Raw genomic sequence first — 12750 nt, forward strand, 5'->3', positions numbered from 1 at the left:
TACATAATCACCAGTGTCAGCAGTCCCATATTATGCTCATTTTCAGGTGCATACTATTTTGGGTTACTACTAGAACATGTTTATCTGCTTTCATTTTTTTTTCTCATACAGTCTGGCTGAAAATAGCTGTATTTTCCCTGAAACGCTCGGTTTTAGCACCTGCCTCTTTGAGAAAAGAGGCAAAAGCCTAGTCTGCACTGATTGGTCAGCGTTTCCGGGTCTTCCGCATCTGCCTCTCTGTCTCTGTGCCTTCATTGCTGCCGGGGAATGACTGTAACGGCACTTTCTACCTACATATAGCATAGTTGTGACATCTCAACCGTACGGCAGTCCTGACGTCTCATTTAAAGGCACGGTTATAATAAAGACATGGAAATCTCACTTTTTAAACAGAGTAATAATAATATAAGCACCTCAATGCCCATTTACAGTAGGCATGCTTAAGTGTGTGTATCTGACTTTAGAAGGCACAGGGTATCCCCAGTACAACAAACAGGAGAACATGGACAGATTAATGCTTGGCAAATACCAGAACTTCATTTCTCAACTTTCATGTGGGGTCAGTTCAGGCGAGGAGGAGAGCGAGAACAGGAATTTGGGTCTCCGTTGTCTCTCTATTGGTTAAGCAGCTGTTTCTCTGGAGGTCTGGACTGGGAAACGGAGAGAGAATGAGCAGAGAAAGAAGAAGAAAAAAGAAGTGAGAGTGAGGCAGACAGAAAAGAAATTGAGTGGCTGTGTAACAGGAGGCTTGTTTTGTTCCAAATCCGATTGCTTTATAGCAATGCAGGGGGTGAGTGGTTCCAGGCAGCAGACAATGGGCCAACAGGATCAATATTGACATTCTCCTTAGTGATAGCTGAGTTGGCTGGGTAAGGTCAGGGACTGGACCTTTGTATTAGCCAGCCAGCATTAGTGGTCACGGCTGGGGGACACTTACTGTAACCTTAGCCTCTCAGCATAATGGAGGGTCTGAGCGAGCCCAGGAGGTCCCTTCCCTTTATGGGCCTTATTACCGTAAGAGAGCTCAGTCCTCCAGTGGCCCGATTCAAACCCAGATCATTACTTTGTCAAAACAGCTACCAGACCACATTGGCACACGCGCAGGCCAGCTTGTGTGGCGAACAGCGTCTCGAAGTGCCAGTTGTTGAGTGCAGCAGCCATGGGAGATGAGGCGAGGAGAACACAAGAAAAAGTAAGCATAGCACTTTTGGTGACCGTTTATTAGTTCTTATTCCAACAGCACTTACAATTAGACAGATTCACTGGCAAGTCCTGCATGCTAGGCAAACACACACAAACACTGGGTACAATCTTTTCTCAGTTATGGCAAGAGGTGCTACCACAAAATAATAAAACACTCCAGCAAATTCCATGTCGTTGCTTCGCTGAAACAACATCTCAATTGTTGTTTACCTAAAGTGGTCAATTAATCCAAGGCAAACTCATAAAATAGGAAAGGATGTGGGTTGTCCAGGTAGTCTTATCCAACTGGCTGAGAGTCAGAGCAACTAGGGATGCCACAGTATACCCTTCCCCAGCGTGGCAGAGGAAGAGGAGAAGGGAGTGGGAGAAAGAGGGACAGCAGAGGCGACAGACGAGAAGGAAAGGAAACTCCTGAGGAAAGAGGAGTCAAAGGAAGAAGAGGTGCAGAGGTACTGGTGCCAAAGAGGAGGGGTAAAAGGAGAATGAGGTGAAACGGGAAGTGTGGGAGGAGGAAGGAGAGGAGGTCATCTGAGGTGATGGAGATTCTGTACGGTGGGCTGGTTTCCTGAAAGAGCCACTCTCCTCCTCCTGTGATTCTGTTCTGGCTTGGGTTATTGGACCGTAGCTGCACAAACTCACTCTCTCTCTCTCTTTCTTTCTCTCTCTCACACACACACTCACACACACACACACACACACACACCAAACACATGTTGCCAGTCTCCCACACACATGCTCATTCTTCTTTACTAGTGAGTATTTCTTACAGAAATAGAAGTGACATCACAACAGTCGCGTTGCAAATCAATATATAATGCTCCCAATGAAACACCCACGCCACACCATATGAGCGCAGAGGTCCCGGTCAGTGGGCTGTCTCAGAGTCCAAACCACTCCGTGACCCCTCCTCTCCTGGGGTCGAGTTTTTGCCTCTGCTTCTCGTCCTCCATGAACTTCTCCTGCATCTCTTCCATGGAGCCCTCCGCCGGCATCCGCTCTTTTTCCGGGAACATGTCCGGGAAGGTGAACGTCTGGCCCTGGGCCTGGGATGCAAAGGCAAGAAAAAGAGCAAAATAAGCTAAGAAACCATCATGTCAATACCTAATAACAAGAGGAATTAGTATATTTTCTAGTTAAAATCATTTCACAAACTGCAGTGTCAAACTGCATTTTCCTTAAAACGTTCCCCTTTTCTTTGCAGAGAAAAGTGATATACTGATTTGGAATTCAGGACATGGTTTCTCCCTCTATATTCCTCTTCCAGTTACACAAACGCTCTCTTTCTCTCTGGCATTCAATTTCTCCAACTCTCTCTCGCTCACTTTTAATCTCATCTCTCTGGTCTTGATTTATTCAGAAGGAAAGGATGGTATCCATTATTTATTCCATACCAACCCATCTTTGGCCATGGCTAATGCATCACTGGCCCAACCGTAATCTGTCAGGCCGCCGTAGAGTACAGTACAGTACACACACGTGCATGCCTGCACGCCCATGCACAAAACAAATTAACAGGTCAGTGGGTGCAGGCATGCACACATATCCATAGCCTATCCCTTCAGCCTCGCCCAGACACCTGGCAACACAAATTTACTGTTATCAGTATCAGCTGGAGCCAAATCATTGCTGTCCTCAAATGACTCAACTTCATATGAAGCCGGATCATAACTTTTGATGATGAAACGCACTTACATGTGTCATTTTTATCTCTGTGTTTGGATTTTGTGCAAACTGCTAATCCTAACAAATGTTCCCAAAGTAAATAATGATCACTAACATTGTAGTTTACACCAAACAACAGCTTCCAATCCATAATGACAAATAGTCAAATGTCCTTATGTGACTCAAACTTCTAAATTATTTTAAATAGAGGCAGACCACTATAAAATGAATTGCTTCCATGAACACAATTGTCAATCAACTATTCTGTTTAAAAATGTGAAATATTTTGTTTGGGGTCAGTGTGTAGGCGTTAAGGAATGGTCTGGCTCTGATGTGAATGTTACTTTGTCTGTCTCCAAACCCCAAAATACCAAGAGAAACATGCATATAATTACCACATAGCATGGTTTAATTCCCAAAGGGGGAAACATCTCCTCACTCAGCCAAAGATACAGAATGGAGCTGGCCTCGTCTACTCCATACCTTGGGTATCATTATTGTATGCTTAGACTTGTGCATGTGTAAATGGGTGTGCTCAGGTGCATGTTTGTATGTGTTTTGTTATGGTATGTTATGGCCAGGTGAGACCATAATAGCATCCACATAAAAAAAAAAAAAAAAAAAAAAAGACTAATAAGGACAGGATACACATTAGAGCTTTAGAACACACAAACAAGTTATGAGATGCTCATTACTTACAGTACATAAGTTGTACTTAGGTACAAACATGCATATACACACCGTAATTACCTGCACCAAATTTGGCTTAGCTAAAGCTCATTGTTTCCGGTTTAACCAAGTTACACAGAGAAAAACAACAGATTTTTTAAAAGCAGCAGACTGGTTTGAAACCCTATTTCGTCTTTAGTTGTATGTGCATCCAACATGCATAGTGTTTGCTGCTGCCAGAGGACAGTGTTAAGAGCAGAGGCTTTATGCCAAAATAACAGTATATAATATGCTTCTAATAACACAGAGTTATGTAATGGGAAGTAATGGGGAGAACATGTAAATGAGCTTCTGAACATGTGCCAGAGTCCCTTAAAGTAGATTAAAATACAACAACAAATAGTTAAACTACGCAATGCTAATGCTGCAAAAAGTATTTTTAGTTCCAATTTTGATCGATAGATTTTTGTAGGGCTGCCACCTCTTAGTCGACTAATCGGTCGTTTTGGACTTAGTCGACTATGATTTCTTTAGTCGATTAGTCATTTTTTATGCTTATTCATGCTTAATTACTCATTTCCAAGAAACTTCTGAGCACATTTATGGTAAACACAAGATTTAAAGTGGTGCTTTTGCAGGATTAATTGTGGAGAAACTCAGTTTTACAGATGGTTAATTAACTACATTTATATTGTGCTTTTCTAGTCTTAACCACCTCTCAAAGCGCACAGCTCTGTCAATTAAATCAACTAATCGATTAGTCGACAAAATCCTATAAGTGTTAGTCGACTAAGAATATCTTTAGTCGAGGACAGCCCTAGATTTTTGTAATATGTTATTTAAAAAAAACAACAAAAAAACAATGAGTTAGCTTAAAGCCAAAAACAATGAGCCCTGTCCACTGTCTATTTTCTTTTTATTTGTTGGAGAGACCACAGTCCACCTTCCACAAGCATTTCTTAGTTACTGACTAATCCTAATTAGAGGTTTTCAGTGAAAAACAAGACAGCCTGGTGGGAGAGACTGGCTGGGATTTAGCCTACAGAGATCAGGAGGTCACTGCATTAAAGATATTAACCACAACCCAGTCTTTATGTGTGTGAACTACAAAGTGTGTGCCTTATGTCCATTCTGACAATACTGGCGTGACCAGGCATCGAACGACATACAACCATCCAAAACACAACTATTATGGAAAGTACTATTTTGGTGTGATACTTAACACAGACTTGAATTCATGTTCCTCTCTAAAACCTGGCCATTTGGGTCTCTGATACCAGCTTTGAGGAGCAGCTAGAGCAAAACATGCACAACCTTCAATCAAAAGAAAAACCACCCTGCTTTTGTGTTCCTGTCTTGCGGCAACGCCTGTATTGCAAACTACAGGAGGTTTTTCTAGTGAGTGCACGATGAGAGACACGAGTGCAGACCCAGTGAGGAGGAGAGGGCTTAGTCAGGCACAGGCAAAGAGCTGCCAAACACCAAAGAAGCACCTGGAAACCGAATGGCCTGGCGAGGCCCTCTGTGTCTCTCTGCACTTGCACACACTGCCATCGAGGAACGCATAATCCAGAACATAAACACTGGTCCAGGCCAAGGGAAGTTTGCTGCAGGAGAAGGACAAGGAGGCAGCAGGGAGAAAGATGGGTGTCGACGATGTGAGGATTGGGACTCGGGAGGAGGAAGAGGAAAGTAGGGGTGACTGAGGAAAGGGGTCTACCACAGCGCTATAAACACCAGACCTGGCAACAGAGGGAAACAATGAAGCAGTGAGCCAAACAAGACTTCGCCCAACTTGAACCAAACCTTGTCGCATGACAATTCCTAGTTATACGGCGCAGCACTGGACACCTTGTGTATACATATGGCGAAGATTAATACCGGCCTCAGAGAGCACGATTCACAAAAACAAAGCCCCGAGATTGAAATCAACAAAGCGATGAGACTCATTAAACAATGTGTCAGGCGTCTGCAGGGCACATTTCAGCAGTGAGAGAAAGTGCTGGCAGAGAGCATTCTTATTTTTTGTTTGAAATATATTAGGGCTGGGCAAATTAACGCGTTATTAACGCACTAACTCATTAATTAATTAACGCCAACAATTATTTTATCGCGCATTAACGCCGTTTTTATTATTTCTTTTATTACGGTAAAAGTCTGTTGCTCACAGGCTTTTATTTTGAAAAGGTCTGTGCTGACTGCCGCCGCGCTTACAGAACCAAACTCGACAGAACCAAAGTTATTTGTAACCACTGCAAAGTTGAATTTTCTTATCACCGGAGTACTTCCAGTCTGAAATATCACCTACATGCAATACACACAGTTGAAACCAGCAAATCATTCAACGAAACAAACAGTGGCGCAAGGCTTCGGCGGACTACGTTAGATGCAGCGCGAGGGGAAGTATAGATAAACAAAGGAAAGAGAAGCTAACAAATGCCATAGTGAAGAGGATAGCTACAGACTGCAGGCCCATTAGTGTTGTGGAGGACGTCGGTCGGAAGGTATGAGATTTTACAAGATGCACCATCACAAGAAGAATACATGAGTACAAAGGCGACACCTTTACAACGTGTTACTCTCACTGGGGACTAGTGGACATCACTGGGTAACCATAATTACCTCGGAGTTACAGTGCATTATACTGATGAACAGTGGGCGCTGCATTCACATGCTCTGACTGTAATGAAAACAGAGGAGAGACATTATGCTGAAACGTTTGTGCTTCACCTCCCTCTAACAGGGACATTTGGTACTGAACAGAGACCGGTTATGCTGCTCCCTGATAAAAGAAAACAAATGTTTCTTCTGTTATCACAGAAATTGCTCTGATAAGAATGGCTCAGGATTTTGTGGGCAGTTTTATTTTATATATAACAAACAGGATAACATTAATGCCCTGGCAGTGGCAATAAGCTTTAATTTTGTATTTGCTTTGATTACATTGTTTAAGTTGAGATTTACACAAAATATTTTATTGAATTGCTACTGTATGAACTAAATGCTGATGTTAAGTGTTAGCAGAACAAATGTTATGGCACTTTCGTTCATATGGCAGAACATAAAATTGCGCTATACACTACTTCTGAATTCATTATTGGATTGTGCGTACATTACAATGCGATTAATCACTATTAATCAGGGAAATCATGCGATTAATCGCGATTCAAAATTTTAATTGTTGCCCAGCCCTAAAATATATACATCGCACCTAAGCAGAGGCAAAGCCCATGTACCCTCTGCCTCTTTGTGCTCAGAGCATTGTGCTGTGTCTGTCTGCCTCTGTCTACTTGTGTATTGTGTGTGTGTGTGTGTGTGTGTGTGTGTGTGTGTGTGTGTGTGTGTGTGTGTGTGTGTGAGAGAGAGAGAGAGAGAAAGAAGGGGGTGGGGGGGGGGTGTATTAGGAACTGGGGGCCTGGCCAAAAAAGACAAAAGCAAGACAGTCAGGCATTATGTACAAGGGTTTTCTTTCCGTTACCTACTATGCATCCTACATGACAGATTGTAGGAGTGGATGTTTCCTCGCTCTGCCATCATCTTCACCATGCTCCCAATTGAATCAAGCTTCCTTTCAGGAATATTGGGACAAGGCCCAACACTGCTAGTGATGTTAACATGCTCCTCTTACGCACATGAACAACCCATTACACCCACAGTTTTCCTTTCAATGGGAAAAGAAGGAGAAACATTGGGCGGGGGGGGTGTTAAGAGGGGAAGACAAATGTTGTCATTGACTCACTACCAACCCATCTCACTTTCCCCATCTGTGTGTATGTGTATGTTTCCTTATTAAGCTCTAATTTAATGTCTTGCTCTGTTCCAGGAAGCGTGTATTTAGGGTGTCGGTCTGCGCTGTGTCATTTGGGGACCACTGTCAAGACTTTTAACCAGTTGATTGGGGACATCTGTCAAATTAGGGACAGCTGGGGTGCCCGTATTGTTTTCACAGCAGTTACATTCAGAAAATGGTTTGTGTATTTATTGGTATGTGCTGCTTGCCTGTAGTTGGTGGAAGCCTTGAGGGTTCAAATGTACTTCAGTGAAAGGTCCCTAAACCAAACCTGGTTGTGTGTGTGTGTGTGTGTGTGTGTGTGTGTGTGTGTGTGTGTGTGTGGATACAACAGAGTCTTACACAAACCCTAAGTAATCCTGTTTGCATCCCCAGAGGGAAGGAGGGAAAGAGGAGAGTGAAAAGAGAGAAGACCAGGTGAGAGATGGAAAGAGACACACAATGGGCAACTGTATTCTGATTGACCTTTGCTTCTGATCTGTAGCATACAGTTGTAACATACAACTGTATGCTACAGGTGGGGTGGGGAGAGTGTCCTGGTGTGTGTTTGTGTATAACAATTTCCCGCTTAAGAGAAGAAGAAAAAAAATAGAAGAATGTTGAAAAAATGGACAAATGTGTGTCCGGCAACCATGGGATGCATGTGAAATCAATACAGGGAAAATGTGAAGGGGGTGACTCTTTTAATATTCATAAGCTTAGATTTAAGTTTGAAATATGAAAGCCATAGTTGTTCTGGCTTGATGTGTTAAAATGTCTTTGATAAAAACAGGAAGGTGCCGGTGCACAGTGCTTTTCCGACCTGGAGCTGAATAGAACATTATGGCACAGTAGGCAACTGAGGACACAAAAGGCCGATTCAACCTGCTGCTCTGAGAGTTAAAACATACGGGACACGACTGGACCGGACTGGACCAGGACCAGGACCAGGACCAGGACCAGACACCGCCATGTGACAGATACACATCAGCATTTAAATGCCTCTGAATGGGCAGCACAGTAAGCACAGAGAAAGAACTATGCTACAAATCTGAACAAAAACAAAAAACTCAACCCCATTGGAGTAAGTTTGACATAATTTTCCAATATCCTCAATCCACAGGACAGCCTCCATGGTATCCGATTTTATGGGCTCTGGAATGAAATCAGTTTGGAGCAACATTTTATTACTTTGAAGACTGTTTAACAGCCGTAAACCTGCTCTTGTGGTCTAATGGTGACTTCCATTCAGATAACGTAGACAACTTAAAAATTGAATCCATCAGAAAAAACATTCTAAACACTCTTTTACGACCTGAAATCAGCCTTTCTTTTGTGCTCTCTCGAAACCTCGAGCACCTAGAGTTATTGTGGAGCTAAATAAGATGTGACTGAAGGGTGGGGGCCAAGTACACTGACTTCTTAAATGACCGCAACTGACCAAATTAAAGAACAGAGGAGCTCTAAATGTGGTCACAGAGACTAAAAAGTCTTTAAGTGGTCTGGAAATGTGAAACTCAGCCATTCACACCAGCCAGTCAGACTGTCAGACAAACTACATATCCCTTTTATTGATGAGGGACAACCCAGCAGGCATCAGAAGATAGCGCCATTCATAAAGCAGTCAATACAAATAAACCAGATGTTGGCGGTTGCCATTAGAGTACGGCCAAATCTGGACTGCACACTGAAACGGAGAAGTGTTGATGACGCGGTGAGAAATCTCATGAGGCTGTGTGGCTCATGCGGCTGCGGTGGCAGTGTGGTGATGTGGTGGGGTAAACCCTGGCAAAGCTCAGAGACAACTTGAGTAGTAGTAGTAGGTAGGTGTGTGTGTGTGTGTGTGTGTGTGTGTGTGTGTGTGTGTGTGTGTGTGTGTGTGTGTGTGTGTGTGTGTGTGTGTGTGTGTGTGTGTGTGTGTGTGTGTGTGTGTGTGTGTGTGTGTGTGTATAAACCTTATTTAACTAGGGAATTGTTGACTGCAGCATGCATCACGCTCTTTTTCGGCAACTCGTGCAGTTGTCCACATCGACACCTGAAGCTGTAAGTTGCTGATTAAAAGAGAAACCATTTTGTTTCTGTTGGCCAGTAACCAGCTCCACTTGACCAGTTGGAGGAGATTAGGCGCCTTGCTCAAGGGCAATTCAACTCGAGGGAGGAGCATTTACTACACTCTTTCCAAACAGGCTTTAACAGCCACACGCAAGTGTGATCACACCTTTGTGAGCCTGTTTTCTTTGGTCTTAACCACAGATGAAAACGCTGTTGCATTTTTCTTTTCGGTTCATTTAAGTTCACACAGCCCAATTACAAGTGAACCGGGGCTTGTAAACCAAAGTCAGATGGACTCACAAGCAGCTTGTTTATTGGACAGAGTTTTGGCAACCTGTCATCCTGCAAGGTTACAAATTTTGGAAGGCAAGGAGTTTTTGGGGGTATTTTTTTGCCATAATCTCTGGTCTTCATACCAGATAAGAAGGAATTAGCTGACTACAGTGATCAGTACAGGCTGTGGTTTGCCCTTGGTTCATTTTGTTATACTAGCGTTTCCAAGCATGAGTAACTGCTGGCTATCCAATGTCAACATCCATCTCCTTGTGCCAATAAGATCATATGAAGAAATGACCAAACAATGGACAACATGCTCATGAAAATGTTTTGGGGCTGTTTCTTGTAATTAGTTCACATTACATTCCCTGGTAAAAGTGGACCTACCAGGTTTGCTTTGAATTGTACTGTAATAAGACCTGAACAAACCAACAGAACTAAAAGTAGGATGGGTGTTTTTCACAGCGGTCTTCCCTGACCCTGTTTCGTGAAGTGTGCAAGCTCAAACGTGGTGCAGTCTAGGCTTGTGCCGATCGGCAATCAGGTCGTATATCGCCGATTGAAGTAATGATGGGTGATTGGGTTTTTCCTACACATATATTAAAGCGATTTTAACTAACTTACTATCACAACTGTAATATCTAGAATCTGAGCCCTACTGTTAATTTTCTGGTGGAGCGGTAACGTTAATTACAAAGGAGTTTGCAGTCTTTTTTCCATGCATTGGACATCTGATGGGCTGTGCCTCTTTCAGACAGTCACCCAGCCCCCCTGCCTTCCCGGCTGCTGCCAAGGGACGGGAGCTAACATTACATTAGGTCAGCCCGCACCCATTAACGTTACTGGGGGCTAAGATACAGCAGTTAACGATCGAGTTTCCCTGGTGCTGAGCTTTGCCTCCTATAACTACAGTTATTACATAATTATCACATTAGGAGGCAGAGGAACAGCTAAACATTTGACACGCTGATCAACAGAGAGCTGGAGAGTGAGAGAAGCCACCGCTAACTGCTAAACTAAAGCAGCTAACAGAGCGAACACCGTGTAAATAACGGCGGGATTAGCTAGAAAGTCGCTAAAAGGAGAGCACTATGAGTGCTTGAGTAGACTAGTGGAACCTTGGGTTTAAATGTAAAGTGGATAATTAGCCGCTGTAATGAAGAATATGACAAAAATAACTGTGTCAAGCTACCGAAGCAAGACGCTATCAAAACAAAAGCATGTCAGCACGTCAGCCAAGTAGGAGACAGGACAGCCGAGCCGGTGTTGCCAGTTTCATTGATGAAAGTGAAACCCGCTCAGCATATGCATAATATGCTATGTCCAATTACGTGTTCAATGTAGCCTATCGGCGATCTTTTGTAACCACGATTGGATAATTTGAAAATATTAGAGATTGCCCAAGCCTAGTGCAGTCTTATAAAGTGGTCTTGCGTCATGTATACTAACAAAAACCACTGTAATGACTCTCCACTCTGAAAGGCTAAAAGACAGAAACCTAAGTTTGCACTCAAGTATTCAGGCCAAATCTGAAAACGCCCTAAAAAAGCTACAGAGATCAACTGTATCAGTCCAGTCCAACACAGTCCCATTGTTGATCTTAGGTTAGATACCCACACCTACAGAGAATCCTGTGCTCATATTGTGGAGCTCTACTCTATAGTTTCATAGCCCCATAGTGCATAATCTATGGGTGCTTTTTTATCTGCAATCACAGAGAAGAAACAGTTGAAGAAAGGATTGGAAGAGGAGAAGAGATGATGACTAGCCTGATGACTGTAAACAGCTCCAGCTGCCAGGCCCCTGGGTGGGCCACACATTTACTCTCACTTTATCTCATTGATTGAGACAGACACAGACACACACACACACACAACTCTGCCTTGTTCCTCCGTCCAGACCTTCTGGTAAAACCATTCCAGGAACAGAAGAGTGAGAGAGAAGGGAGGGTGAAGGCGTGAAGAAAGTCAATACCAAAAAGTAGACAAAACTGGACTGTTCTCTCAGAAAAGGCAGTGAGGTAAGAATGATTCAATAGGAAGATGTAAGAAAAAACAATGAAAAAGTAAATGAAACAGGTCAGGTTAGGAAGTTGTTGAGATGAAATGAGAGCCTGAAAGGTATTTAGCAAAGCAACAGCTGAGAGAAAGAGCAAAACTGCGTTGAGGAGAACACTAACCAATAGCATCCTGCTGTGGGTTTGTTCAGGGTCATGACCCCGGCCCTCCCTCCAATTACAATGACATCTCCTCCACAGCTCAGCAACAGCCAAATAACTTGGTCAGCTTTGGCTTGCAGCAGCATATGTTTGTGTGCGTTTCCATGTCATTCACATTAATGGCCTATGGTACACATGACGGACAAAGACAATATTTTGGACAATGTTTACATCATGTTTTGTGTGCACACATGTACATGTGGTCATGGGGAAAGTAACTGCTTACTGTGTGATTATTGATTCAGCATTGATGCATAAAACCTCTTAAAAAGGACAAATCCGGCGCAAAATGACAATAACAATATCACGTGTCCGAGTTCAACCATTCTCTGGGATTTGTTTTCATGCTAATCGAATGTGACCAGTTTTAGCGCAAACCACTAGTTACCTTATAACGCTAGTCGTTGGGGCACGGGTGAAGTAAAAAGAAAATCGCTATTTCTATACCACTAACAAGGCTACAAGGCCGTGCAACGTGAGCCGAACTGTCACTTGACATCTCCCATGGTCCGTGGTTTCCCAATGGGAATCAATAGGAATTACGTTTGTGAAATGTAATTACATGGAAATGCATGAATTATATCTGTTTATTAAAATATATGCATGGCGTTCGGCTGGTCGGACTGTTTTCCCAAGATGGCGCCCCCCTGTATACGTGAACGGTACTGTTTTTCTAAACTATCTTTTTAATAAACTGTCTGTACACAAAGTTCTCAATGCTTCGGTTTACATGTAGGGACCCTCATTGTGCTACCGTGGAAGTGTGGTGCTATTTGAGCCTTGTTAGTGGTTTTTACTTTAGCCATGCCCCGACGACTAGCGTTATGAGGTAATTAGCGGTTTGCGATAAAACTGGTCGAACTCGGACACATGTTTTTAACCCCTAGGTTCATTTTGCGCT

General features: G+C 43.1%; 1 protein-coding gene across 1 annotated transcript in view; it reads right to left on the reverse strand.

Annotated features, from left to right (window-relative positions):
• Window positions 1–1202: 1202 nt before the first annotated feature.
• Window positions 1203–12750, reverse strand: part of mrpl23 (mitochondrial ribosomal protein L23) — a 46478-nt gene continuing 34930 nt past the window's right edge. Inside the window, exon 5 of the mRNA XM_028585571.1 lies at window positions 1203–2246. Coding sequence (XP_028441372.1) covers window positions 2082–2246 — 165 coding nt within the window. The 3' untranslated portion in view covers window positions 1203–2081. The remainder of the gene's footprint in view (window positions 2247–12750) is intronic.

This window comes from Perca flavescens, chromosome 8 (genome assembly GCF_004354835.1).
Source record: "Perca flavescens isolate YP-PL-M2 chromosome 8, PFLA_1.0, whole genome shotgun sequence".
NCBI lineage: Eukaryota > Metazoa > Chordata > Actinopteri > Perciformes > Percidae > Perca > Perca flavescens.